Source organism: Scleropages formosus, chromosome 2 (genome assembly GCF_900964775.1).
Source record: "Scleropages formosus chromosome 2, fSclFor1.1, whole genome shotgun sequence".
Lineage (NCBI taxonomy): Eukaryota > Metazoa > Chordata > Actinopteri > Osteoglossiformes > Osteoglossidae > Scleropages > Scleropages formosus.
The window spans coordinates 733,224-760,325 of NC_041807.1; the positions used below are offsets into that span (position 1 = coordinate 733,224).

At 42.8% G+C, this 27,102-nt stretch overlaps 1 protein-coding gene and 1 long non-coding RNA gene across 3 annotated transcripts; both read left to right on the forward strand.

Annotated features, from left to right (window-relative positions):
- Positions 1 to 5,380: 5,380 nt before the first annotated feature.
- LOC108933900 (uncharacterized) lies at positions 5,381 to 22,315 on the forward strand. Of its 2 annotated transcripts, none has more exons than XR_001966094.2 (4): positions 5,381 to 5,613; positions 6,977 to 7,184; positions 20,939 to 21,223; positions 22,212 to 22,315. It is a non-coding gene; the product is annotated as an uncharacterized LOC108933900 (long non-coding RNA). The 2 variants fall into 2 exon arrangements; XR_001966095.1 differs by lacking the exon at positions 5,381 to 5,613 and adding an exon at positions 5,730 to 5,778.
- Positions 22,316 to 24,752: 2,437 nt separating this feature from the next.
- LOC108933893 (transcription factor HES-4-B-like) lies at positions 24,753 to 26,779 on the forward strand. Its single transcript, XM_018751282.2, has 4 exons — positions 24,753 to 25,164; positions 25,333 to 25,428; positions 25,589 to 25,676; positions 25,843 to 26,779. The coding sequence occupies exons 1-4, from the start codon at positions 25,054 to 25,056 to the stop codon at positions 26,436 to 26,438; spliced, it is 891 nt and encodes a 296-aa protein (XP_018606798.1). The 5' UTR covers positions 24,753 to 25,053; the 3' UTR covers positions 26,439 to 26,779.
- Positions 26,780 to 27,102: the final 323 nt, after the last annotated feature.

The following is a 27,102-nucleotide window of genomic DNA, read 5'->3' on the forward strand; positions in this document are numbered from 1 at the left end:
AAATGATAAAAAGTTTTAGGTTTGCTTAGGTTGTTAGATTGTTAAGAGTTTTTAGTTTTTCCTTTCTGGTAAATATTTTTTACAGTATGCTCCATGCAATGGCTGTTCTAAAATGAGTCTCAAAAATACATGAACTTTAAAATAACGTAAGAATACCTCTAGTACGTTAGCAAATGATAGCAATGTGCATTCCCCTCACGGAATATCCTGTACAGAGTTGATACGCAAAAGTTTTAGGGGCAGAAACGCCCTTTTCAGTATATCTGTGTACGGCAGAGTAAGTGGAGATGTTTTAAGGACTTCACTCTACTAACCTGCTTACAGAAGGAAACCTGCGTCCACTCGCACTATTTCATTGGGTGGACTCTTCCATGTCCCCAGCACAGAGGGCCTGGAACTATATACTGACCAGCTCAGCACGCTGCTGACCCATCTGGTTTGGAGCATTACAAAACCACTACAAACTGCCAGAACAATCCAAGTCAAACACTTGATTTACATTACATTTAGCAGATGCTTTTCTCCAAAGCGACTTACAATTATTTACCCATTTTTACAGCTGGGTAATTTTACTGGAGTAATTTAGGGTAAGTACCTTGCTCAAGGGTACTACAGATGGAGGTGAGGCTCAAACCTGAGACCTTTTTTTTGGGTTCAAGGGCAGCTGCTCTAATTGCTGTGCTACCAGCTGCCCCATGATTATACTGTAAAGCAGCCCAGAAAAAATTTGGGAACAGAGGAACTGAGATTCATGTGTTCCCAGCAAAGAGCTATGTCGCATTACTAGGACTCCATTGAAGGACGGTTCAGGAACAAATGATCATCTCGAGGATCTGTGTGCTACTAGTGCAAAGAACAAACCTGGACTTACAAGGTTTCTAGGTGAGGAGCACTTCAAACTTTAGAGTTTTGTGACAAAGAAATTAAAATATCAGGCTAGCTAATGTTGCCAGAACACTTGACTTTTATTTCTGCACATTTTAAATCTATTCCTTGTTTTTCTTTGACACGTAAATTCTGAAATTCAGCAAAGATGCAGATTCATGCTTTTATAAAATCTATTACGTAAACCCCAGTGTTGGGCAAAACTAATGTAGGTGTCCTTCTACTGCAAATGTGGTACCACAACACATGAAAACGATGGCAACAGGTCTCCGATGAGCAGGTAGAGCTCAGGACCCCCCAGCAAGCGCCCTTACAGAATAAACTTTGAGCCCCATCCAAGCCCTTTCAGATGAGTAATAGACCATCAGATGCCTCCATGTGAGGTCCAAAGACTCCAGCATAAATCCCTGCCCCCAAATAAAAAAAGCCTTAACTTCACCATAAAAATCAAATCAGGTCCAAGGATGGGAAACTGGAAGTTGTCTAGGAGCTATTGCAGGAGGTGTTGGTGAAGGACCATCACAGGGTTTTTCCTTGATGTCCACCCTTCTGTGTGGGAGTCCCAGGTCTGCACAAACTCACTCCCAGCTCCCATGCTGGCGCTGCCATTGTGACACACGGCCTTCAATGGGAGCCCCTATCAATGGAGCCCCTGACAGCGACACACTGCAGCAGCCTGTCACTCGCATGGACAAGGCCTGAAACAGCCTTCTGCCCATCTGCTGGGGCCCCCCGCACACATTGTGGGAGTATATTGGTTCGTGGGAGGGAACGGTTCTTAAGGCTGAGGTGAGGTGGGGGGTGGCTGCATGTCTGAATTGGTGTGAGAGGGCATAAACAGATTTTCATATTTTCTATTCACGGTCTGCACATTCCTCTTTCCAGTCCCAAAACATTTCAGACACCTACAGCACGCATTTTGACACTAAACCTCAAGAGCCGTCATGCAAAAAACAGAAGCTGAGAATTATGGAAACAGGTTCGCTGATTATAGGATAGAAAGACACTGCTGAAAAAATGGAATATTGCATCAGTACCGATGTGTTTCGGGATCTGATATTGTATTTTATGACAAATTTAAATGTATGACTACAGAAACAACAGCTGTTCGTGATGTAAAGGTAGACGCAAGGATGGCCACAAAAATTTCATTTTTGAGGCCGTCTTTGCGTCTACCGTAACACCACAATCAGGTATTGTGTCTGTGTTTGTTATAAGAAACAGTTGCTGGAATCCTCACGCTTTATTGGACTTGGGGAACAAAAAAATCAAACAGATGACAAAAGTTTGAGGAGGCCATAAAGCTGTCTTCACATAAGTGAATCAGCGATGTGCATTATAAGGTTTTTACAACTCTGAAATTTTTTTCCATGTCGAAGGCTTCAGGCCTGTGCTGTATAACACTAGCCTACCAGCAGCGAGGTCTCTGAATGTAATCGCTGCAGAGGAATTGGTTCCTCGGGTTTACCTGAGGTTCCGTTCTGCCTTCGTAGTCTTTTCTTAAACTGAATGCGTGAAGGTTTACGATTCGTCCAGCTTGATACCTCCAGTACGTCAATTCACCAGTCAGCTCCCATACATCTCAGCTGCGGTGCTGGAAGTGTTGGCTCTCCTGGACAATAGGGCAAGCGGTGACCTCGACCTTCTCAGCTGCCAAGGTCAGGGGCTGGGGGCAGCGGTTGGTAAACTTCCAACAAGACAGCGAAAGGGAACTTGTTAAATGGGCCTGTTTCTCATCCCTCCCTCCTTTTATCGCAAAGCGCTCCAAAGACAGCCAAACTGCAGTTATAATTGGGCCACATCACAATGTGAGGTTCAAATAGCAGCGAAATAACACAAAGCCGCAATGAGACAACCAGAGCTGTTAGCAATGCTTTTAATTAGTGATGTAATGGTGGGACCTGTCTCTTCAGGTACCGCACAAGTATGAATGTGCTTGAATTATTTAAACAGCTTCCTTCATTTACGGAAAAAAGAAAGAAAAAATCCCAAAAGAAGTGCGCAACCCTTCTTCCATGTGTCTGCTCTTCCCATTTTAACCATGTACATTCTTGTGATGCCACTCCACCCATCACAGCTATGTTCTTTTACCTACAAAGCGTACAGCAGGCTTACATCAGAGCAACAAGACGCTGTTTTTTCTGCTTAATGTCACAATATACAGAGAAGGAGAGGGTATTGTGTTTAGGGGCATTGCCTTTGCAATCTGAAGGTTCCAGGTTTGAGTCCCACATTCTTGCTGTAGCTCATTTGATCAGGGTACTCACTGTGGATTGATGTAGTTAGAATAATCAGCAGTAAAACAAATCACAGTAAAGTTGAACATTTAGCACTACAAGTTGCCAGCGCAAACAGGGATATTGAACAGAAGTGGATGGGGCGAAGAAGGACACAGGCAGTTTTCATTACAAATAAACACTAACATAAGGAATAAAACACTTGCTCCAAGAAACCCTTTTCCTCAAGCACTTGCACCTCAAAACAGCCTTCCCTGTGACTCCCCACAACGGTTGAACACAGTTCCATTTTACCCACAATACAACTATTTACAATAAACCCATTTTCCCGCTCAAACTCCCAGTAACGCGGATCGTTACGATACTTCTAATACAATAAAATAAAACAGCAGCTGAGAGTCACCGCTAGGTGGTTCCACTGTACTGTGGAAATTGATTTTTCATCGAGAAGGACTCGAGTGGTGGCTGCCAGGGGAGCGCTATAATAAACAGTATGTTCATAACGCCTAGTGTTGTGGCGTTATGGCGTTATAATGTTATACAGCTTGCGTCGCCCACGAGCTGCATGTGTGAACGCTCGTTTTCTTGTCGTATATCACCAATCCGAATTTAACCATCTTTACTAGCAGGGGCCGTTCGAGCCAGTCTGAGATTACCTCCATGTAAAAGATTTTTTTCAAAGTACAATCTTACACGTAAATAACATTTTAACGTAGAATTCATGAAGTAATTTATTTTAAATTTTATCCTTGAGCGACAGAAGCCATCTTTCTTCGTTTGTTCACTTGACGACCACTCTGTGATATCACCTTTTAAATCTGCTCTTACAAATAATACCCGGCTATTATTATTTTTATTATTGTTTTGTTATGAACTTGTAGACTCTTGAGTTAAATGAGTCAGTATGAAGCCTCGTGCTCGTTTGTGTTCGTGTGTCCCTATTCGCTGCTTTTTCCCGCCTTTGTTGCCTCGTGAAGCTCGGTCAATTTTTATTGGCCAGGGAGGCCGGCTTTATGTGGTATCGCGAGGCGCTGTAGGCCTCGCCTAGGATTGCGGCTACGTCGCTCATTGGCTGGCGCTTTTTTTTTTCTTTTTTTTCTTTTTTTCTTTTTTTTTCTTTCCTTTCCCCGCCTTCCTTGCGAGCGGGGATGAGGGTTGCCGAGTTTTCCCATCTCCAAATCTCTGGGCGAAGTGCGGTTATGAAGCTGCTCGGACGGTTGTACTGAAAGCATTTTCCGTGGGTCTTCAGTTTGCGTGAAAAACATATCGTAAGGAATGGTTTGTCCCAATTGAAGGAATAGCAGTTTTCCTAAGAAATGTGAGCCAGAGACTGGAAATGTGGCTTGAAATGGACCTGGGCCGTCGAGCGCGTGCCGTACCATTTCAACTCGTCAACATCAATTCCCCCCACTGTTAATGTTCAGTATTCATATGTATATACACAGTTCTTTGTTTATTTACACATTAATTTGTGTTTTCGTATTTTCTACATAATGAAAACTACATACTATAGTCAGGCAGTTGCGTACGACGCTCAGTGTTATCTACTCCTAAATGTGAAATATGACATGTCCAAATGTCTGGAGTATGAGGTAAATATATCTAAAATTCAAAAAGTTGAACAAAAAAGTAAGATAAGCCTAAGGGGGTCTTGAAATGCATTTTTTCTCCACTTTTCCACTAACCCTATCCAGAGTTAGTCGGGGTCTAACTGCAAGCTGTTTTGTATAACAAGATCAGAAAAGGACCAATATTTTTATTATTTTTACTGTTGTGGGGCTATAATTCTTTTTATCTGGATGTGCCAATTTCTCTGTACATCACTACCTTGTAATCCAAAAAATAGATAAAAGAGTTACTGAGTAACATGTGAAGTGTTGATAATGTTGGTTTATTGCCTTGGCTCCTAATGTCCATATTTGTAACAGGGCTCTGAGGCAGCAGTTAATGGTTTGGTGGGGGAATCTTTTTTTTTTTTTTTTTCCCCTGGTGCTAATAACTAAAAATAATGGCATTCCTCAGTGTTCCTTTGCATTCTTAATGATTTGAGAGGGTAATGATTAAAGATGCTCACTCATCAGTGTAGAATGACTGAGGAGGTGGTGGCTTGAAAAGGTAATCACAGCCCCGTTTAAATCAACCTAAATGAGACAGGCTGGCTGGAGGCTCCATTCGTGTTCTTATGGCCTTTCAGCTCTGTGCGGACTCCCCGCCCTAAGTAGAGCGGTCCCAGACGAAGCAGCCCCGTCCTGGGGTGCCAGCAGCGACCCGGGGCACCATCTGTGGCCCGGAGCCTGAACCCCTACACATCCTCCCTGGCGTCCGAGTCATAAACGTCTCGGTGCCATTGTCTGGGATCTCATTGTGGACATTGTTTCTCAGGGTCCACCCGCCACTGGCCAATAAGTTGGACATGCTCCCCCTCTGAGGAGCAGTCTGACATTCCAGCCATTTGCAGTCAGCTGTCCGATAGGACGAAGAGGCCAGTGAGGTTAGTTATGATTTTTCTTATTTGGTGCATCTCAACAGACATAATAGATTGGATATAATATTAATGCATTGTTAGTGCTGTAGAATTGACTACATAATGATCTCCCCCTCCCACTCAGAACTGCTGAATCCCTGTATCTCCAGTTGTTGGTGAAGTGCACTTCAGGTTTGTGAGTTGTACACGGCTCTGGAGAAAAGTGTCCGCTAAATAATGTAAATGTAATGTAAAACAGTCCCGTTTGTTCAGAGTATGCTGCTCTTGGTATTCTCGCTTTGCTCGGTATTCTCGTCCGACTCTAAGCCCATGAATGTTTCACATTTTTAAAATGACCTCTGAAAACAGATTATCACAATTAATTGCACTATTGAAAAGTACATGACAAAAATCTTACATTTACATGTAAAAATTAAAAAAATTCTGTAGATGTGTATATATACTGTATATAGTGTATGTGTTCAGAATTTCTTTTATTTTCAGTTTTAAATATCTTTGGAAAATAGGCACATAATGTTTAAAATTAGTGGAACTAATACAGCATGGATACTAGATCTTAAAGCAGGTTAACTCACAGTTGTTTCCGTCGGGTAAATGATGGATATGTAATAAAAGGGCCTGCAGCAGAAAGATGCCCTAAAGGCTTTTGTCTTTCCCTGCTAATGCCTGCAGGATTTACAAGGTGCTGCTGTGTGGTGAGATATCATTTACTGCACGTTTCATTTGGGAATGGTAAAAAAGTCCCAAAAATCAGTCTTGCCATTGACCTATGCAGACTCATCATTTGGAGAACTTCGAGTGCGGTGTTTGCTCAGCTAACTACAGGCCAGATTGTGCCTGTTGTGTGTTAGTGGTCATTCTTGAAGAAACTCCAGTCTCTTCTCTTTGCAAAAGTGTCAGAGTTTAGTCTCTCCTCCTCTTGGAATTCTTATTCTCATTCTCGGCCATTTCCGTTTCAAACTTTAAAGTTTGCCTTGAATGATGTAAGGGCATTGCCATTAAAATAATCTGATGAGTAACTGCCATATAGAAGACATGGAAATTTTAGTGACTGATTAACAGAAATCCAGTAAGCCCAGTCATTTTGTTGCTCTGCACTGTTTAATTCTAATAACTTTCGCTATGATAATTTTAATGTGAAAAGGGCTGGGAGCAGGTTTAATATCCCCAAAGTTAGCAAGAGATCCCTGAAGTCGGGAGACCATCAGAGAGAGAGCATCCCCATAGGAACACTGCGTGAATGTTGGCCAGGCCCAGTTAATCACTTTGATATCTAATATGCGGGCAAACGAATGTGTATTAAAACCTGTCTGGCTGTAGACTCCTCGCTGGGCAACATCTTTCATCTTCTACCTCCTTCCTGTTACAGCTGCTGCAGTCAGTGGCAAAACTAAATAAAGCAATAAGGAGGAGGGCAGGGCAGTGTCTGTGCCCACTTCGAGGGCTGATGGCCCCGAGCCCATGGGGCAGAAGACCTTGTGGATACGCTTCCTACGGCTGGAATGCCCCCCATCAGCCTTTCAGCAGGAGACCCCCTCCCCCTCTTCATTACTGGCCTGCAACACTTTCCCATGAAGGTAACCAAGGGCTTCCACTCTTCTGTTTTAATATGTTGGGTAACAACATTCCACAATGGACCCTTTGCTTTATTTCTTTAATTAAATGCCCCATGCAGGCCGTGACAAGAAGTTTTCACTTTTTTTGCAAATAGCTCTCCTGGAGGGCCCTGGAAGTATTTCTCAGTGTAGAAGTTAATAAAGTTCATCGGTGTTTCTGCTCTGAATTTGAACTGCAAATATGAAGTGATTTTTCTTTTTCTGTTTTTCAAGTTTTCATTTTACAGAACATTTGTAGTTTTCATTTTATTTAACATTTATATTGATACTTAAGCATTTTTTAAACAAACTTCAAGTCAGTTATTAAATTAAGACATTTTCTATTTGTTTCCATTACTTTCAATGCAACTATTTTCTGTTTCTGTAAAGCAGGCATTGCACTCCGATCACCCTCAAGTCTTATGAAGTCTGCGTGGCTTTGTTTGAGCATCAGTGTTTGTCTGTCTGTGGCTGAGAACTTGCTCAAATGAATTTGCTATATTTTGTAATTACTTCAAAATGTTTTTAGCATTTTTTTTTCTGTATATTAGTTGTATTAATTAATTCCATGTCTGGCTGCCTGCTTGTCCCTCTCACAAAGAGCCAAAAATCTAAAGCCTGCTGGTTCTCAATAAGACCCTCAGAACTGCTGATTCCCTTCCAACATTCAAATAGAGTCTCAAAACGCCTTTGGAGCCATTTCCCACGCAAACTTCTGAAAATGTCATATTAGTCCTCACCACCTCCTGCTTTTTTTATCTACCCATTTCCATTTTATAACACTTTTCTTTGAAGTTTTATTGAGTGAAAAACCAAGTTAAAATATCTCAGCTGTAAATTTAATGCTAACTAGATTTTCAGTAAAGCATCTGTTAAGCAAACAAATAATGAACAGAATAAATAATGTTGTGATGCCTTTGTGATTTATAATGTTAGGTGTACCAGCCTAAGCGATTAACAGTTTGTTACCCATTTATAAAGCTGGGGAAATTTTTTTTTCTGGACCAGTTCAATGTAAGTATCTTGGTCAAATGTTCAAAGATGGAAACAGTGATTCAAACTTAGGTCTTCAGTTGCAATGCAATGGCTCAAACTACTGTCATATGTGCTGCTTTGCACTCAGCTTACAGTGTGAGAAGACTACATCCTACCTTTTGCCCTTATTTATGTGGCGAGGCTGAGAGGCTTTCTAGGATTGATGGGCTAATTGTTGGTGCAGGATGCTCCAAGGCAGCAAGGGCGGCATTGATGCACGGGGGCAGGGAGGAGGTTCAGACGTCTGAGGTGTGTGGTACAAAAGGCGTCTCGGATTCCCGACAAGGGTTCTCAATGGATGAAAATTAAAGTTGAGTTTTCTTGCTTTGGAGGTGACAGTGACCAGCCAAGGGTCATGAGAACGTGTTTGTATTTCCTTATAATGCTACACCATTCTGGGTTTGCCTAGGCTCGTCATAACACTGCTTTTGGTAGCGTCACAGAAGCGATGGGGTATCAGATTCATGCCAGCATCGAGTGTCAGAATGGCACCACAGCAAAGATTCAGAAACAGGCTGAAGATTATGCATGGAAGTGAAACCCATCTTATTCATGTTGGGAGGCAAATTAATGGCTTGACATCATTGTTTACATTTATTTATTTAGCAGACACTTTTCTCCAAAGTGACTTACAATGGATATGATGTAGTGTTATCAGCCCACACACCTTATTCACCACAGTGACTTACACTGCTAGATACACTACTTACACTGGGTCACTCATCCATATATCAGTGGAACACACTCTCTCTGTGTCACTCATACATTATGGGTGAACCTGAACAGCATGTCTTTGGACTGTGGGAGGAACCCAGAGCACTTAGAGGAAACCCACACAGACATGGGGGAACATGCAAACTCCACACAGACTGAGTGGATATTAAACCCACATCCTCTTGCACCACCCAGGTGCTGTGAGACAGCAGCACTACTCGCTGTGCCACCGTGCTGCTCTTGTTCTTTGACTAGCGATGTTAATTTTTTATCCATTCTCACTCTTGAGTGCCGAGAAGAGATGGGACTGGACTGCTACTCACATGTAACCTGCCTTGGGATAAATTCATTTACTTCATCCCAAACAAAACACATTTCAGAAGTGAACATGCATTGTGTTGACAGCTATATTTCCACCTAACCTCAGCCAAAAGGCCTATGTGCCTTTTCATCTCACGAATCATAATTTTTATTTATTATTCATAGTTTTCCCATCTTGAATCATAGCTCTTCTTTAGTATTGTATGCCTTTCTTATTCCAAGTTTTTTACAACTTGCCATTATCAATCATTCAACCTTGGCAACTCGTTATTCGGTTTTGCCAAATGGGGGGACGATTTATATCTTCATCTAATATTTCAGCTTTTAATTTAAAGGCTGAAATCAAGAAAAATTGTTAGACAATTTTTCACATTTTAAAGGATTTCTGTAAAAAAAAAAAAAAAAAAAAGTGAAAACCAAATAAATCACAATTAGGAAAAATAATTTAGTTTAAAAAAAAAAAAAACTCGTAATTCCTTGGTTGCATAAGCATGCGTGTTCTTATAACAGTTTGCGGAAGCATCTTTTGCCGTGCTTACAGCAGTCCATCTGTTAGCATAGCTCTTCATCAGCATAGCACTCCTGAATTTTGCCTTTTTATCCCACCCTTTGAAGCAGATGTCAAGCTCAGTTAAAGTGCAATGGGATCTTCTGCGCTCAGCCCTCTTTAGGTCATTCCACAGATTTTCCGCAGGATTGAGGTTTGGGCTCTGACTGGGCCATTCCAGGACATTGACCAGTTTTGACAGTTTTTATCAATTTTACATCTGTGCAGAATAAACAAATATGCAATGAAAAGAATGATCTCTTATGTTATTGAAGCCTCAAGTAGAGAAGATGACTAAAGTAAGAAATTAAAATATCACGTCTTAAGAATAACAGTACAGTATGTTCCAGGTACCAGCAATGGGGAGTTTGCTGCATATGGATTATGGGCAATGAGAGTATCAAAAGGTGATTAATTATTTTAGATGTTCTCTAAATAAAATAAACAGGGCAGCTCTTTTTTTAAACTTGTTTTAAGAACTTAATCCTTGAATTCCATTAAGCCTGCTTTGTTGGGTTCTGCAGTAAGGGAGGTGTGTTGTTTGGGTCATAGGGACAATTAAAGTGATTGCGTTGGCTTGGCTGAAGCGTGAGAGCTCCTTGATCCCTTGGCTGCCCGCGTGTCATGGCAGTATTCCACCCTGCAGATGAAGAGCAGCCCCCAGCTGGACTTCTAGCTTCCTCGCCCACAGGTGGGTCCGCTAATGAGACTGCAGCACTGCTCTGCCAGCGGGGGCTGGAACCTGTGGTGTGGGTGTGCGCTGGATCCCAGAGCACAAGGGAGATTGTACTCTGTGCTCCAGCTCGTAGTCTATTACAAATAATTAAGTCCTAGTATTGCTAATGAAATAACAATAATAGGAGGTGCTTCATGAAGTGCACACACATAGAAATGCTTATGCTTACATTTTATATGTGATTTGTTTTCTGACAGGAAAAGCCTGACTGTATTTAAGCAGTGATTTGAGTAAAAGCATGTATACTGCAGCCTGCAGCGATAGCAGTTGAGTACCGCTGAGGTATTGCAGAAGAAACCTTCGGCTTGCGCTACAAACAAAGGTACTTCACTGTAACTGTAATAATCCTTTATTGTCCATTTATGTACCGGTGATTTTATGGGAGCCTGGATTCAAGTGGGCCAACTATGCTGGGCAGCATTGGTCCTTGCACAGTGGGGTGAGGCTTAAAGTCCCATTCCATCTGTAGAGGAAAGGGGCAACATAGTGGAGGATCACTGATAGCTGATGCTGATTACGTACTGTACTGTGACATCTACCTCATAACGGAATTCTCTGAGTACAGTTCACCATTTAGCCGCCACTGCAGTAGCCTGACACAAGGTATCCATTGTGTGAAAGGTTACCAATTCAGGAAGGTATGACTAACATTTGCTTGTAAATATTATAAAGGTTAAATGTTAAAAAAAAAAAAAAAAAGCAATTTCAGCTGTGATTAAATGTAAATCTTCTTTCATTACATAGATCCCAGTTTAGCTGTTTGAACTTATTGATTCCACAGAATTTATTATTCTCTTGGGAAAATGAGTTTGCTTTTGATTACTCAATGGTTGATAACCCAAAATCATTGAATTCTGATTGGGACTCAGTCCAGCATAGAAACTACTGTAGACAAATCCAGCTGCAACCCATAAATAAAAACTGACTGAACCTGATGAAACAGATTCTGAATATATAAAAAGATTAATGAAGATTCAGTAATAACAATTTTACATTGGAGAAGCTGATCCAAGAATTGATGTCTTTATCTTGGTCACACAAGACAGGCTGTATATATAATTTTTAAACTAATTCAATCAGTGCATGTCTTTGACAAGAGACAATCAGACCCAAATTGAAGGGAAAAGCTGACCGAAATAAGGTAGGGTTTCAGGGTTTGGGGATTTGTGTCACCTTTCAAGACCTCCTGTTCGGAAGAACAGTACCGTGTTCTGCTCAGCTTCCCTTGTAAGAGGCCAGTGAGAGAATGGAACTTCCAGATATTATCGTCCCCCCTTGGACTGGCCAAGCTGTAGGGAGTGCTGTTGTTGACCAGCCTCATGTTCTAGATCTGCAGAACTGCCACAGGCTTCATTTCTTAACTGTACCAGCCAAACATGTCAAGGTGAGCCACAACGTGTTTCGCTATGGAGAAGATGGATCTTTCCTGCAATGCTAAGCAACAAAGCCTTATCCTCCCATTCATTCCCAGATATCTCACCTCACCTCAAATAAGCATGAGTTTGAAGGGGGATTCCGCCTTTTGTGCAGAAAAATGGCCCTTATTTTGTGGAGAACCAATAGTTTTGGGTGTCCTGCAGTGCTGGTCTTTCTGGTGAGAGTAAAAGGAAACTTGCATAATGTCCTACAGCTATAAAAACCCTTTTTGTCACACCAGAGTGGGGTCACTACTTCTCTCAGCCAGCCAAGAAATACATACTCTGGGCTTGTTTTTGGACCCAAAAACAAAAAAGAAAAGAGAGGCATGGGGACATTTATTCTGTGTGAAAGGAGGAGAACGATTGCATTGAGTAATTTGCATTGAGAAGTAGTCTCTGTCGTACGGAACAAGACTGGTTATGAATCTGCAGCTGTTGAACCACCCTAGTTCTTTGTTTACTTGTTCAATGAGAAGCAGTACTCTCAAATTGTATTCATAGGACAATATTGCTTTTGAAGGTTGTCTCTGTATCCATAGCTTTTATTGCAGAGCTGAAAGGAATGTGTTCAATATTGTGAGAATCCTTTTCTGTATTAGAACACTGGATTTTTTTTTTTTTTAATAGTATAGAGAGGCACAATGAAAACCAATCCCAAAATTGAATTAACTCGTGAATGGCTTGGGATGGAGATAGATACGGTAAATATCCCTGCGTATTGTGTCATTTTAACCCTGAAGAAAGAGCATATGACGTGATAAGCAAAACGGAAACATTTTCCATTTTATGTCACATTTGATCAGTTGGACTGTGAAACTTATTTACATGAGCACCTTTTTTTCTGTAGATGTTTGCAGAAGCTTTAGCACAAAATCAGGTTATGACTTAACACTCTTGGAAAAAGGAAAAAAAATACAGGATCTAATATTAGATTTGCCTTTCACTCTATCAATGTTAGTGCAACTTATTACATTAGATTAATGTGCTCTCTGTTTTAATATTTGTATCGTACTTGTGCCTGTTTAATGTTTTGTTATATCCTTTATAAGGAAATGCAAACTTGACCATGTGGCTGCACTTCATAAGAACTAAAAATGAACTTAGTCATGAGTGACACTAAATAATTGATAAGATGTTACCAATAAATTAATAGAATGATTTAGCTTCAGGGGGTGCGGTGGTGCAGTGGGTTGGACCACAGTCCTGCTGTCCGGTGGGTCTGGGGTTCAAGTCCCACTTGGGGTGCCTTGCGACGGACTGGCGTCCCGTCCTGGGTGTGTTCCCTCCCCCTCTGGCCTTACGCCCCTGTGTTCCCGGGTAGGCTCCGGTTCCCCGTGACCCCATATGGGACAAGCGGTTCTGAAAATGTGTGTGTGTGTGTGTGTGTGTGTGTGTGTTTAGCTTCATCTACACTGGCAGCATTCTTATTACTTTGTTGAGCACCTTTCTGGTTCTTCACAGATCCTGAGAACATATCCCAACTAAATATGCCTCATTTTTGCTACAAAGTAAGTCAAATATCATCCATCCATTCATTCATGCTTTATCAATAACCATGTGTCCAGCCAGGCAGCCTGTTTTGGAATCATAGGGTATCGGGCAGGGTACACCCTGGGTGGGAATTTCATTGTATAAGAAGACAAAGAGGTTGTAGAGTGTAAAAACTTTAGAATAAAACATCAACAACACATGAAAAAAGGTTTGGAAATTTGAATTCGAAGTAAATCATGTTACAAAGGCAAGTACGCAGGTGAGTCATATTGAGCGGAGTATCAGTTACCAATGTGCACCACCAGCGAAAGAGGCCTGACAGTGAACTCTTTAAAGTGTGAGTTCCTAAAGTAACACGAGACAGCTAACAGAGTTCGAATGACACTACATAGTCAGTGTCCAACGTGCAGGTGCACGGGTCACAAAAACCCCATAATGATTTATTACAGTGTCAAAAATCATGGCAAATATGCCAGAAAAGACAAACTGTGAGAGAAACAGTGGTCACAAGTGAAAGCTGAACAACAGGGACAGATAAATGATTAACAGGATAGTTGCTAAAAGCCACTAAATAATGACCTCAGAAATGACAGCATAACTGAATAAAGGCCTCTTGAGCTGGTTTATGGTAAAGCTGCTCATGGGAAACTACTGCTATGAAAAGCCTGTAGGCCAAAACATAACTTTGGGGTAATGTACACAAAACCTGGACTCCTGAGGAGTGAAAAAGTACACCATTATACTACTGTAGATAAAGCCTTAATCTCGGAGTCAAATAAAGATCATCTAACATCATTTCTTAGTAACACTACACCACTCCGCTAACAGCATAGTGTCCGTGTGTGTTGCAGAGTGACAGACAGACAGTAATCTTGTGAACATTTACTATATCATAAACAAATGTGAAAAAAATTATCAAAATGTTTCCATCCAAGATTTAGCCTGCTTTGTACCCAGTGTTTTTGCATAGATTCTGGGCCTCTCAGCACTGGACAAGAATTTACTGAAATAATGTTAAAACATGACATTAAATCACACATGTAACATATACATATTTCCTTTTCTATTGTGTGGATATGCTGGATATATTCAAAAAAAAATTAAAAGACACTAGATATAATAATGTTACAAATAATATAAAATATGTTGTCATACATGAAATTATTATTCCTTTAGCTGACTTTTCTCCCAAACAGCTTAGGCCACCTACAATGCTTTATCCATTCATTCAGCTGGGTAAATTTTGCTGCAGCAATTCAGGGTACCTTGCTCAAGGGCGCTACTGCTGCCTGTGGGATTCAAAGCACAAACCTTCTGATTCGAGGCAGTAGCTGTAACGATATACTATCTGCTCCCTTTGTTTTGGTGCTTTTGATTCATTTTAGGTGCTATATTTTTTGCTATAAGAAATAATAGTAATTTGACCTCTTCATAACAAGAATTTGTTTAAGAGGGAGATTCCACTGAACAAATTTCCCCTCTTATTTGAGGAATGGGTCAATTACTTTTTTTTACTGCCTTCATGGCTTTAATTTGGGAGAAAGTCTTCAACCGATACTGCTTGTTGTTGCCAGCTGTTGGGTAATATATCGCACAGGTTTATTGTAGAACAGCCAAGGAATACGAAGCAGATTTTGCCACTAGCTGCACCCAACCTGTGGTGCAAACACTATTTCACTTGTAGCTTAACATTTATTAACGTTTAAGAATGATCCTGTATCCCACTACACAGAGTTCAGAACGTATAATATAGCATTTCAAAGACTGAAGTTGCTCTGATAGTTGCAGTGCCCATGTTCTTTATTAGTCACTTGATACTCAGATATTATTTGGGGTTGCCATGATTCTTCCACCTTCTCTTCATCCTAATATTTGTGATTCATATTTATGTATCATGGGGCGGCGCGGTGATGCAGTGGGTTGGACCGGGTCCTGCTCTCCGGTGGGTCTGGGGTTTGAGTCCAGCTTGGGGTGCCTTGCAACAGACTGGCATCCTGTCCTGGGTGTGCCCCCTCCCCCTCTGGCCCTACGCCCTGTGTTGCCAGGTTAGACTCTGGCTCCCCGCGACCCTGAATGGGACAAGCGGTTCAGAAAATGTATGTATCTCGAATGTGGAGGTCACTTTTTCTGCTGGGACACTAGAACTTCCTCCTTCAGTATAATTATATTTTGGAAGCCCTTTCCCTTTCTTTGATCCATGGTGTTGTGTTGTACCCCAGGATACTTTGGGTGGGGACGTGCAGGAGAACCAAGAGAGGTGTCATAAGGTGAGAAATTGAGAAGTAAGTCTGTCACTACAGGGCTGCAAATGATCACCCAGTGGGCAGGACTGTAAATATAGACACGGACCGGAAATGGAATAACACTGACGCCCTCTCCTCTCGGTTTCTCCTATCAATGTCACCCATTTACAGATCTCGGTGTCACAGCCTTCTCTGGAACATAACTGGGTTCCCATTGTCTTAGCAAGCCTGTCATTAGCAAGGGATTCAAAGGACAAAAAAACCCAAATGGCAGAGTCAGAGACCACAAGCAGAAGGACACACATTTATTTACTTGTATTTATTCAGCTGATGTCTCTATACAAATTTGCGTTTAATGTTAAAAAAAAAATGTTAAAAGCCATATTGACAGCTGGGTGGGTAACTAAGCAGTTCAGGTTCTGTAACTACATCCATCAATGATAAAACAGTAACTTCCAGGATTTTGACCACAAATTCAGTTTTTTAAAACATTAGATTGCTTGCCGTTCCGAGACAGTATGTTTCATTCATTTATATAAAAATTTGACAGATGACTGTCAGCAGCAAAAGGATTCCTGTGGGCTGCTGACGTTGTGCCAGCTGTAAATCCCAGAGAGGAAAATCAACATCATCTTTAAAAAAAGAAAGAAAACGTTACCATAAATACTTATTTTACAATAAGATCTCCACGAACGTTCATGCCTTTAAAACATGCTCCTGCACTGCAAGTAAATGGCTCTTAATTGATTTTGCTTCTTGTTGATTTCACAGTTTATTTCATGGACCACAAAGACAATCTCTAGATACAAATAAGGCTAATTTGACACTTATGCATAATTCCATTAAGTGCTTGTTATACGGAAATGCGGAGACTGATTTACATACATTTCCTGCATAGGACCCTAAAACAATGTGTTCTTATTTTTAGTCCACGACAAGCTTACAAGTGTGTACTGCGCTACATGAAAGCTTATTGCATTAGTGCTGCAAAGCAACACACATCTTTAAACAAACAGTATTCCACTGGGTTCCAGTCATTTACAGAATTCAATTTGGGTGCCTTGTGAATGCATGTACAAGCGCTTCCCTTTAGCACCCGTCCCTTGTCGGGACATCGAGACGCATCGTTGTGCACCCCCCGCCATTTTGGTGTAGTGACCCCTTCCAAATCACCCATATAGCCTGTGGAACAGAGTATATAATGGAGTTCTTTGGAATCTGCTCACAAAAGATTTTCTTGGGCTGTGGGCCTTGATGAAAGAGGGGTGGGGGCTGGGAGCTTGATGAAATGTGCAAAGGGAAGGGAGAGAAAGAAAGTATCTGGAGATGTCAGGAGGCCCTCGGACACAAAACAAACTACGGCCGCCCATTTGAGTTGACTTAATCTGATTAGGCTAACCTCCTCAACGGCCTACTTCAGGCACAGAAGAAAGTCGTGAATCGTCCCGGAGAACAGGAGGCAGGGGGAAAGGGGGTCGGCGACCGTGGACAAGGCTGGCCGGGATCGTTGAATGCAGCGCATTGAAGGCCGCGTTCTGTTCCACAGATGGCAAAATGACAAGAAACGGCTTGAAAAGCAAAACATATATAATTGATCCAAGCTCTTTTATGAGTGCGAATGAGAACAAAAAGGGATAATGAGATTAAGAGGGGAAAAAAAATGAAAAATCATCAAATTCATCACTGTCTTCTGCTTGTTGTTATGCTAACTGAGCTTGGAGGTCCTTTGGACCGAATGACAATGGACGAGTTATATTTCACGTCATTTATCCGAACGAACTTGCACACATTTGGCCCTAAACTATGAGCTAAAAGTTGATGTTTGCAATTTTAAAATACACACACAAATATTTTCTAACGATGTAAAGCGTATTCTTAACCTGGCACCACTTACTTTATCCATGGTATCATCTCACATGTGGCGGTTTTCCTGCGTTTCCTCACTGTAAAAGTTTTCCCGTTTCCTGTGCGAGGCTAAATATTGTATGAACTACTTCCGTATTTATATGATGTGTTAACGTCTGTTGAGTTCTTGCTAAGGCCTGAAACTCTGCTGTACCGTAGAGAACGTACTGTATTGAGGGCACCGCTGTCTTTAAATGAGTCGACTTGAGAATTCCCTGCTCAAAATGTAAGAAATGTATACTGACCACAGTCATAGGAATGATTTACTGTGGACGATAAAAAATGAACGTGTCGCTAAATCTCCCAAAAACAGCTGTAGTTAAAATACTACACTCCACACTACTATACTACACTACACTATTTATCTCAACTCACCTTTCAAAAGGTACAAACAAAACAGATTTCCAAAAATATTGTCAATTTGACAAACCTTTTTAATTCAAATTAGTTAAATATTGTCTACAATTTACCATATAAGAGAAACATTTTAAAATACACTTTAAAATTCGTGTATACACAGTGCTGCTTGGAAGTATGTGAACCCTATAGTGATAGTTATTATTCTTGTGAAAAATATTAGAATGAACTTATAAAATCTAAACCTGATACTGTAAAATAAATGTATAAAATGAATAAACGATTATGATTTACAGCCCTGTTTTCACTTACCTACTTGGTTTAACCAGTGCAACATGGGTTTCACTTATTTTTGCACCTGCACTATTTTCGTGTTTCTTCTAGACATGATTTCCTCTCAAGCAACATATGGAACTGATCATTATACACTTATTATGTCACATGAGAAACACCGATTCTCATTAAATAACCATTGCGTGGTAAAACTAAGGGACAGAAGGACTTTACATGCTGTCAAGTAGCACTGTATGTTGTGTACCTAATTGACAAACCCTGTTTATGAATATATTTAAATTCCCAGGAGTCAAATACAGCATCTCAGCTTGGTCAAAAGACATATACTAGTAATATTTTGAGCAAAATTTAAAAATACAGCATACAGAATAAAATACCAGAATATAAATCGCATTTCAGTTTATGCAAAAGGTAATTATAAAAAGATCAGTTCTACTGTTATATATATTTCTATTAAACAGTTTGTTTGAGTTTCTTTCCTGCAGTTTGTATGTTGTGTCAGCTCCACTGAAGATGTCCCTTAGCAGGACCCAACCTTGACCGCCCAGAGCCAAGGCAGCAAGCCCACCAGCACGTAACTGGGGCGGTATGTTGGCACAGCATCTAGTGCTGCTGTCTCACAGCACCTGGGTAGTGCAAGAGGATGTGGAGTTTACATGTTGTCTCTGTGGGGTTCCTCCAGGTGCTCTGGTTTCCTCCCACAGTCATGTTGTTCAGATTCACCTATAGTGTGTGAATGAGAGAGAGAGTGTGTTCCACTGATGTATGGATGAGTGATCCAGTGTAAGTAGTGTATCTAGCAGTGTAAGTCGCCTTGGTGAATAAGGTGTGTGGGCTGGTAACAATACATAGAGTTTGTTGGAAGTTGCTCTGGAAAAGAGAACCTGCTAAATAAATAAATGTAACCAGTAGGTTAAGGCTGGTTTGAAAGGCTTCTAACAAGGATAATGGAATCACTGCATTTCCCCATTCCACACACTTGTGTGTTTGTCTAACATCATGTTAGCATCATCTGCTGCAGCAAAGTGTGTACACTGTGCAGTTGCTTTCACAAACATGGAAAAAGACACACACACACACATTTTCCAAACCGCTTGTCCCAAATTGTGGTCAGACAGGAAACATGCAGGGATAGCGGCGTAATCAGGACAGAGCGATAACAGTGACATGGAAAAAGACGTAGATCTCAAATTAAAAATAAAAACTGCTCAGTAGGGATAATGCTGAGGCCTCACACCACCTGGGCTGAGCGCTGGGTGTAGGTTCGAATGCCGCTCACGCTGCACAGAGTTTGCAGGTTCTCCCAGCGTTTGTGTGGGTTTCCACCAAGTCCAAATACACATGTTTCATGTGATGCCATGTCTGAAGTGCCCATAGTATCAGTGCGTTTGCTTCCCCTGCAAAGGACTGGCATCCTGCTGGAATATAAACTGTTTTGTGCAAGACGCTTCCAGGATAGGTTCCGGGCTACTGTGACCCTGCACTTGGACAAGCAGCTATCGATTAATGAGCGAGTGAAAACTAAAACCTGAAATTGACAATAGAATCACCTCACTGTGTGAACAGCATACAGGTCTTTCCCATTTCCTTTAGAGATGACAGTAGAATATAGGTGATGATGATTGTTAGTATGGAATATTAGTCAGTGTAAGTTTTCGCAACTGAAACAATGAGTCTGAACTGATCTGATACCTGATACCCGATACCCGAAGACCAAGAAACCGCTTGTGGACTTTCAAAATGAACTTGTTACAGGAGGCCAAATGTTGAAAAAACGATTAACTGCTCTAATCTAGTGACAGCTGGTAGTGTAGTGGTTAGAGCTACTGCTTTTGGACCCGCAGGTTTGATCCCCACCTCTGGCTGTAGTACTCTTGTGCAAGGTACTTACCTTAAATTACTCCATTAAGAATTACCAAGCTGTATAAATGGGTAAATAATGGTAAGAATGTAATAATTGTGACCTTAACAGTGTAAATTGCTTTGAAGAAAAGCATCAGCTAAATGAATAAATGTTGGTACCTCCAGCAGCAGGTACCTGTGTGTGTCAAGATGATTCTGGATAGACCCCCCTCCCAAAAGCAGTACTTGCTGTATAGCTTTCTGGACTGGCATGGTGGCAGAGTGATTAGTGCTGCTGTTTCAAAGTTCCTGGGTGGTGTGAGAGAATGTGGGTTCAATCCCTGCTCAGTCTGTGTGGAGTTTGCATGTTCTCCCCATGTCTGCATGGGTTTCCTCCCACAGTCCAAAGACATGCTGTTCAGGTTCACCCATAGTGAGTTCCACTGATGTATGGATGAGTGACCCAGTGTAAGTAGTGTATCTAGCGGTGTAAGTCACCACGGTGAATAAGGTGTGTGGGTTAATAACACTACATAGAGTTCATTGCTTTGGAGAAAAGTGTCTGGTAAGTGAATAAATGTAATCCAAAAGGAGTGGCTTAAAGTTCTTGGATTATGTTGAAATATGAAATCTTATATCTACTTTATACCAGAAGGGATGAGACTTTGACGAAATTTTGAGAATTTTTCGTTGGTACCCTAAGGCACTTTGGCGTTTCGGTGTTTCTCTGTGTAGGTCAGTAACCAAAACTTTATCATAAAGTTCTCAAATTCAGGAAATGACAGCAGCATTTCTGTGTTCACAAGGCTTTTTGTTTACCCCCTTTCTCCCAGTGCAGTAACAACCAATAACCCAGTTGTTACTTGAAAAGGGACACATCCCAGTGAAGGAGGAATGAACACTAACACGTGTGCGCAGCGAGCGAGCCACCCATCTTCCTCTCGTACACGCGGAAGGCTTCGCAAGAAGAAGGGAACCCAGGCCAACTCCCCCACTGTCCAAACATTCAACTTGAAAATGTTGCCTTCAACAGCTGTAGAGATCCTTCGAGGAGTTCTCCAGAACCTCGCCCTTGTCTCAAACCTGACGGTTACGGGAGGAAAAAGAGCAACGGATTCGTACGTTACCTTAAATAACCGATGATTTCTCAGTATTTCTGCTTTAAAATCCCAACACTCACTCGAGAAGAGTAACAAATTGAGTGGGGCAAGAATCCTAAAATCCCAAAGCAAATAAGTGGTTTGGGAAAAGGTCTCGGTGCAGCTGGTCCCAGAGCCTCGTAGATCCTCAGCAAACAGCAGTTCGGCAGGTCCCACAGGAACAGGGCAGGTGCCGAAAGTGCTCAGATAATACCCCTTGTGTTGCTTAACACGTCTCTGGCACTTTATCAACCAAGGATAATAAACTGGTACAAAGAGGGATGATCCTCTCATTTAGTTTACCACGGTCCAGGCATTTTATTTGATTGCATGATTATTTCAGTATTCTAAATGGCACTGCTGTGTATAAAGGCAGAAATTGTAAAACAGTACATTAGACTTTTACAACTTTTATAACTTTGACAAATGCCTTTTGAGACCAGAAAGCTTTAGCGTCAAGGATTGGTTTATTCTTTGGGAGAACCAAATTACTTGTTACTCTGAATAGCTTAAATGTGATGTGGTAATTGCTTATTTTTCAGGATTTCATTGTTTCCTATATTTCAGCAATGCAGGATAATACTGTGCATTTTTTTAGTTAAATTTCATTTTTTAAAGGCATTTATGCAGATAAAACTGAGTTAAACAAGTATTTAAATAGAGTGAAGGGGGCATTTTTGATAAGCACCTTCTGATGCCCTTTCTGAATGCAAATATTTATTTATACATACATTAGCAATATATATAATATGTTGTAGTGTTGAATGTGTCTTAAAACCCTGATACAACTGAAATATATGTTCTGTATGTTAGTAAGATCGAGTATTTGGGGGATTCGCTGTGGTTTATTGGAGAATTACGGTGTTAAAATCTGAAAAACTCTATGGCTAAGTTTACGGTGGTATTTGTTTTTATTTGAACCTGTGTGAATTGTGAGTGGAAAAAGGATTATTTGTTTGCTTTTCAGAAATGGCCCTGCAACTGCCTGAACGGAGCAGCATGGCTGAGATTCGAAGCGGTTGTAGACGTTGTGTGGAGCCTGCATGGAGTCCCCCTGTCCATCCCATCCAGGGTGTACCACGTTTTACCACGTGCCCTGTGCCTCCAGGACAGGCTCCAGATAGCTGCAACCTGTACTTGTAAACCTGCTTAGGAAAAAGTGAATGAGTAAACTGCTAGACCTTATTATTACTCATCTTTCTTTATCTAACTCATTTGTCCAGGGGGCACTTACAGTGTACTCAACTTTACAATGATTTACCCATTTCTACAGCAGCCCTTTGTACAAGGGTACCAAAGTAATTGTGGGATTCGAACCAGGAGCCTTCAGATTACAAAATTACTATTGTCATCTTGTTCAGAAGTGCATCCCAGATCTGTGTGGTCGCCCCTCTAATGTCCAGATGTGAGCCTCTCTTCGCAGAGCGCCCCCTGGAGGAAGATTTTACACTTTCATTTACCCGCTTTCCTTCAACTCTCCGAAGAAGCTGAGAAAAAGTTATGGAGGTTATAAGCTTAGTTTTGTTACGTTTATAGCAATGCATTCAAAACGTCTCGCTAATGCTTTTCAACAAGACTAAGCACTAAACATTCAAGATGCCCAGAAAAACGATCATTATATATATAATGTGGGTGTGTCGTAGAAGCTCGAACTCGAAGTCTTTCCGACTTTGACAGCGCGGTATCTTGGCCTGTTCTTACACACAATATTGTTTTTAATATATTTTCTGTTTTTACGGGTTCGTGCCGGTTATGTATGAACGTGTCGGTGTTTTGGATCGTGCGGTGTTACCACGGTAAAAACGAGGTTTGACTTAAAAAGGGGGGTGCTGTTCTCGGGACGCCCAGCAGAGGGAGCTCGACAACTTCCCTCACCCACACAGTAGCGCTTACTTCACCTCCACGTTCGCTGCGGATCGATTCGATCGATGTCGTCACAGGAATTTTCTCCTAAATTCTCTTTAGTCCGAAAGCAAAACCTGGACAGGAACGCGATGCTCACCAGTAAAATCACAATTTTCAGCTCTAATCGGCATCCTGTCTGCGCAGAAGCGGTTGCAGTGGTTCAATATGAAAATGAAGTGGTTCGATATGAATATTGAAGTTGTAAATGTAATTATATTGTGAAGACAGTGTAGTAGTTCTAGTCTACAAACAAGTCGGGTCATGATGATTTGGATTTATTCGTTTTTTTTTTTTTTTTGACGGTCTGTGACTGTTGTGGTCCCGCACGACCCCAAATCACTAAACCGACGCAGCTAAAGTACTTTCATTCCATAAACTTCTTTAAAAAGAGAGAGAGAAAAAAAAAAAAAACTTTTTAAATGGCAGAGAGCTGCGGTCGTGACAGTGTCGGTCTGACCAGCTGTTCACACATAACGCTCACGCGACGGTGACTGAGAGCGCGCGCGCCCTCGCCTGCGGGGGAGTGGTTTTCCCAGGCTCGCGGCGGCCAGGGGCGGGTTCCCGCCAAACGAGCTCTGTCTCTTCGGCCTAACCCCGAGCGAGCGGCCGACGCGGTGCTGGCACGTGCTCCGCGGCGGGGCTGGCACGCGGACAGATGTTGTTCCGAAGTCTTCCGCCCACCCCCCTCTCCTTCCCCCGCTTTGAGATGACTGACGGATGGAGGTTCGCACAGCCAATCACAGCGTCCGGAGGAGAACTAGAACGCAGCGCTTGTCCGTTATTGGTGGTCCGCGTGCTGCTGCGGAACGTCCTCGCGTGCCGAAGCAGCTGTTGCTCCTTTGAAGTGAAATCAGAAAATACATTAACGAAACTTTGTTTTCATGACAAGGTTTATTAATTGCGAGCGTAATTGCTTTCGATATAACATATAAAAAAGTTTTGTCTGTGCCATAATGTGTATTTCTACTTAATTCAGAAAAGTTGAAAAGTTGTGTTTTTTAATAATCTGTGTTGTATGGTATTTACTTATTCTTTTAATGTTAGTTCGTTTTTAAAATATAACATTTTTTTAAACCATTTTATACCAAAACAGGGGCAAATTTACCATGGCCATCTTCCGCTTTTAACGAATGTTGTTTTTCTCGGGAGCAAAACATGTACATTAACGCGTTGTAAATAATAACGGCCTAATTTTTAAGCCATATATACATGATTTTACGCGAGTAGCTTAGTTAGTAAGTTGCACGTGACGGCACGGGGGACTGCGTGTTAAGGTGTAGATGGTACATTCCTTGAATGAAAAGTGAATCGTTTAAGTTGTTGAAGTTGTGAACAAACAGCAGCCGCATTCCGCCGCGTCCCCGCATCGCATCGCATCGCACCGCGAGCCGCCCGCCCGCCCGCGCGAGCCGCTTTGTTGTCGGAGCGAGCAGCGCGTGACGGACAGCCCGCGGCACGCCGTCCAATCAGCTGTACTCCCCGCGCCCAAAGGGTGAGTCCGGGCTCCTATTGGCTGCGCCGAGTGTGGGAAAGAATGCAGAGAAGGTTTCACACGAACCGGGAGCAGGCCGGTCTGCTATAAATATCGCCGGCGTGTGGCGCTTTTAAGATCGGACTTGCGCGAGGCGGCTGGGCGGTACGCACGCTCGCTCGCATCAGAGGATAGACGTGATATAGCTGATTAGCGGGACGTGCGCGCTTCTCCGTGGCTGTAAATCATCGTAGGAGATTAGCCAGAGTCTCTTCCCCGGCTAGACTTCCGGCAGCTGCGAGATATAAGCCGGGCCGGGTGAGCCGTTGTGTGACTGCGAGAGCATCTCTGGATACGTTCGAGGGATATAATTTATAACGCACGCACGGGCGCGCGCGCACCGAGAAAGTACTTAAAGTGCTTTAACGTTAAGATGCCGGCCGATAACATGATGGAGAAACCCACGGCGTCTCCGGTGGCCGGTGCACCGGCCAGCGGATCCCACACCCCGGACAAACCCAAAAACGCCAGCGAGCACAGAAAGGTAAAGGTCCCAGAGTGTGACATCGCCAGTAAATGCATGATTCGTTTCTTAACTGCTCGCCGGGTGCTGCTGAGCTCCCCTGAGAAGATCGGTCCGTGAGCAACGTGATGTCACTCAAATCAGTGCTGAGAAACTGACCGTCGTCGGTGTGTATGTTCTGGTTTGCAGTCTTCCAAGCCGATCATGGAGAAACGCCGCCGGGCGAGGATCAATGAAAGTCTGGGGCAGCTCAAAACCCTTATTCTGGACGCGCTGAAAAAGGATGTAAGTACAGCGGGGTTTGTCATAAACAAGGCGAAGGCCGCGTCGTCGTGTGTGAGGAGCGCGGCGACGCGCGCTGCCGCTGCTGGCTCCCTGTTGCCGCTCGAGGCTCGAGTCCCGCCGGTCACTCACTTCTCTTCGCCGCCTTCTTCTCCGTGCACAGAGCTCGAGACACTCGAAGCTGGAGAAGGCGGATATTTTGGAGATGACGGTGAAGCACCTGAGGAACTTGCAGCGCGTGCAGATGACTGGTAGGTGCAAAAAGATTCCAGCGCCTAATCAGGCTTATTATTGTCCTCATCATTATTAGCGTTAGTCGTATTAGATCGCAGGTTAGTTGTAGCGATGCGCCGGCTTGTTGTTGCTGCTCTTGTTACCTGCTGCTGAATTAATGTGGACTGCCCTTTACTTTTTCAGGGGCCCTGGCGTCCGACACTGCGGTCCTCAGTAAATACCGCGCGGGGTTCAACGAGTGCATGAACGAGGTGACCCGCTTCTTGTCCACCTGCGAAGGGGTGAATGCAGAGGTCAGGTCCCGGCTCCTCGGCCACCTGTCGGCGTGCATGGGGCAAATGATGGCCCTCAGCTACCCGCAGGCGTCCCCCGCTCAGCAACATCCGCATCAGCATCCGCATCAGCATCAGCATCAGCAGCCCCACGTTGCGCAGCCCCTGCACGTGCAGCTGCCCCCCGTCTCCGTGCCTTGCAAAATGAGCCCCTCCGAGGCAGCTTCCCCCAAGGTGTACGGGGGCTTCCAGCTCGTGCACGCCAGCGACGGACAGTTTGCCTTCCTCATCCCGAATCCCGCCTTCGCGCCCGCGTCCACGCCCCTCATCCCGCTGTACGCGCACGCTGTGAACGGCAGCCCCGTCCGGTCGGGCTCGGCGCCTTCGGGGACCCCCCCGGTGCAGGGAATGACCTCGTTCCCCGGAGCGCCCAAGGCCGGGAGCAGGACCGCTGTGACTGTGAGCGCGGAGTCGGACAGCAGCGAGTCCGTGTGGAGGCCCTGGTGATCCAGAGACATGGTGGTGCTGGACGCAGAGGACAAAGTGGGACGAGCAGGGACACGTCGTGTTCCGTTTTAAGGAACGCGCGCTGCTCGTGTCCTGAACTGTGATACAATATTTATTGGCGGATTCCACACTTTTGGGATGTTGGTGATAAATATGTTTATCGTTAGTTAAGAATGTTAATAGTAAATCATGTTAATTTTTCATTAAAAAAAAAAATATAGTTTTATATAAACATTTCAACAACTGTCACATGCCAAAGTTATGTTTATTGCTAGCTTGTTCACAAAACTCCTCAAAGTTTTGGGGGGGGGGGAAAAAACGAAATAAAAAGTTGTAACACGACAGTGTCGCTTTCTGCCTTTGTGGTTGCACTCGCGAGTTTGTTTGCAATGAATGAAAACATTTGCTCCGACTTTGTGCTTGCTGGATTACAAGATGAAGGTAATTCAGGATTGAAACAAACATGTCAAATTATCGCCGCCTTCAGCACGTGCTTTTATGATCGCGGAAGATCCGCTTCGCTCCGCGTCGTCCGCAACATACCGGCGATGTATCAATCGTTACTTTGTTCTGTGAGACCACAAAAAACTTGTGTCGCGTTCACCATATGAAGTTGCACAAGGGCTCGAGCAACAAAATGTTCGTGTTATGTGTGTCCAGTTGG

Bases quoted from the DNA above. Each gene is read 5' to 3' on its own strand.
- LOC108933893 (XM_018751282.2), top strand. From the start codon at position 25,054: ATGCCGGCCGATAACATGATGGAGAAACCCACGGCGTCTCCGGTGGCC. The intron at 25,165-25,332 runs GTAAAGGTCCCA...TCTGGTTTGCAG, and splicing joins ACGCCAGCGAGCACAGAAAG to TCTTCCAAGCCGATCATGGA. The intron at 25,429-25,588 runs GTAAGTACAGCG...CTCCGTGCACAG, and splicing joins TGGACGCGCTGAAAAAGGAT to AGCTCGAGACACTCGAAGCT.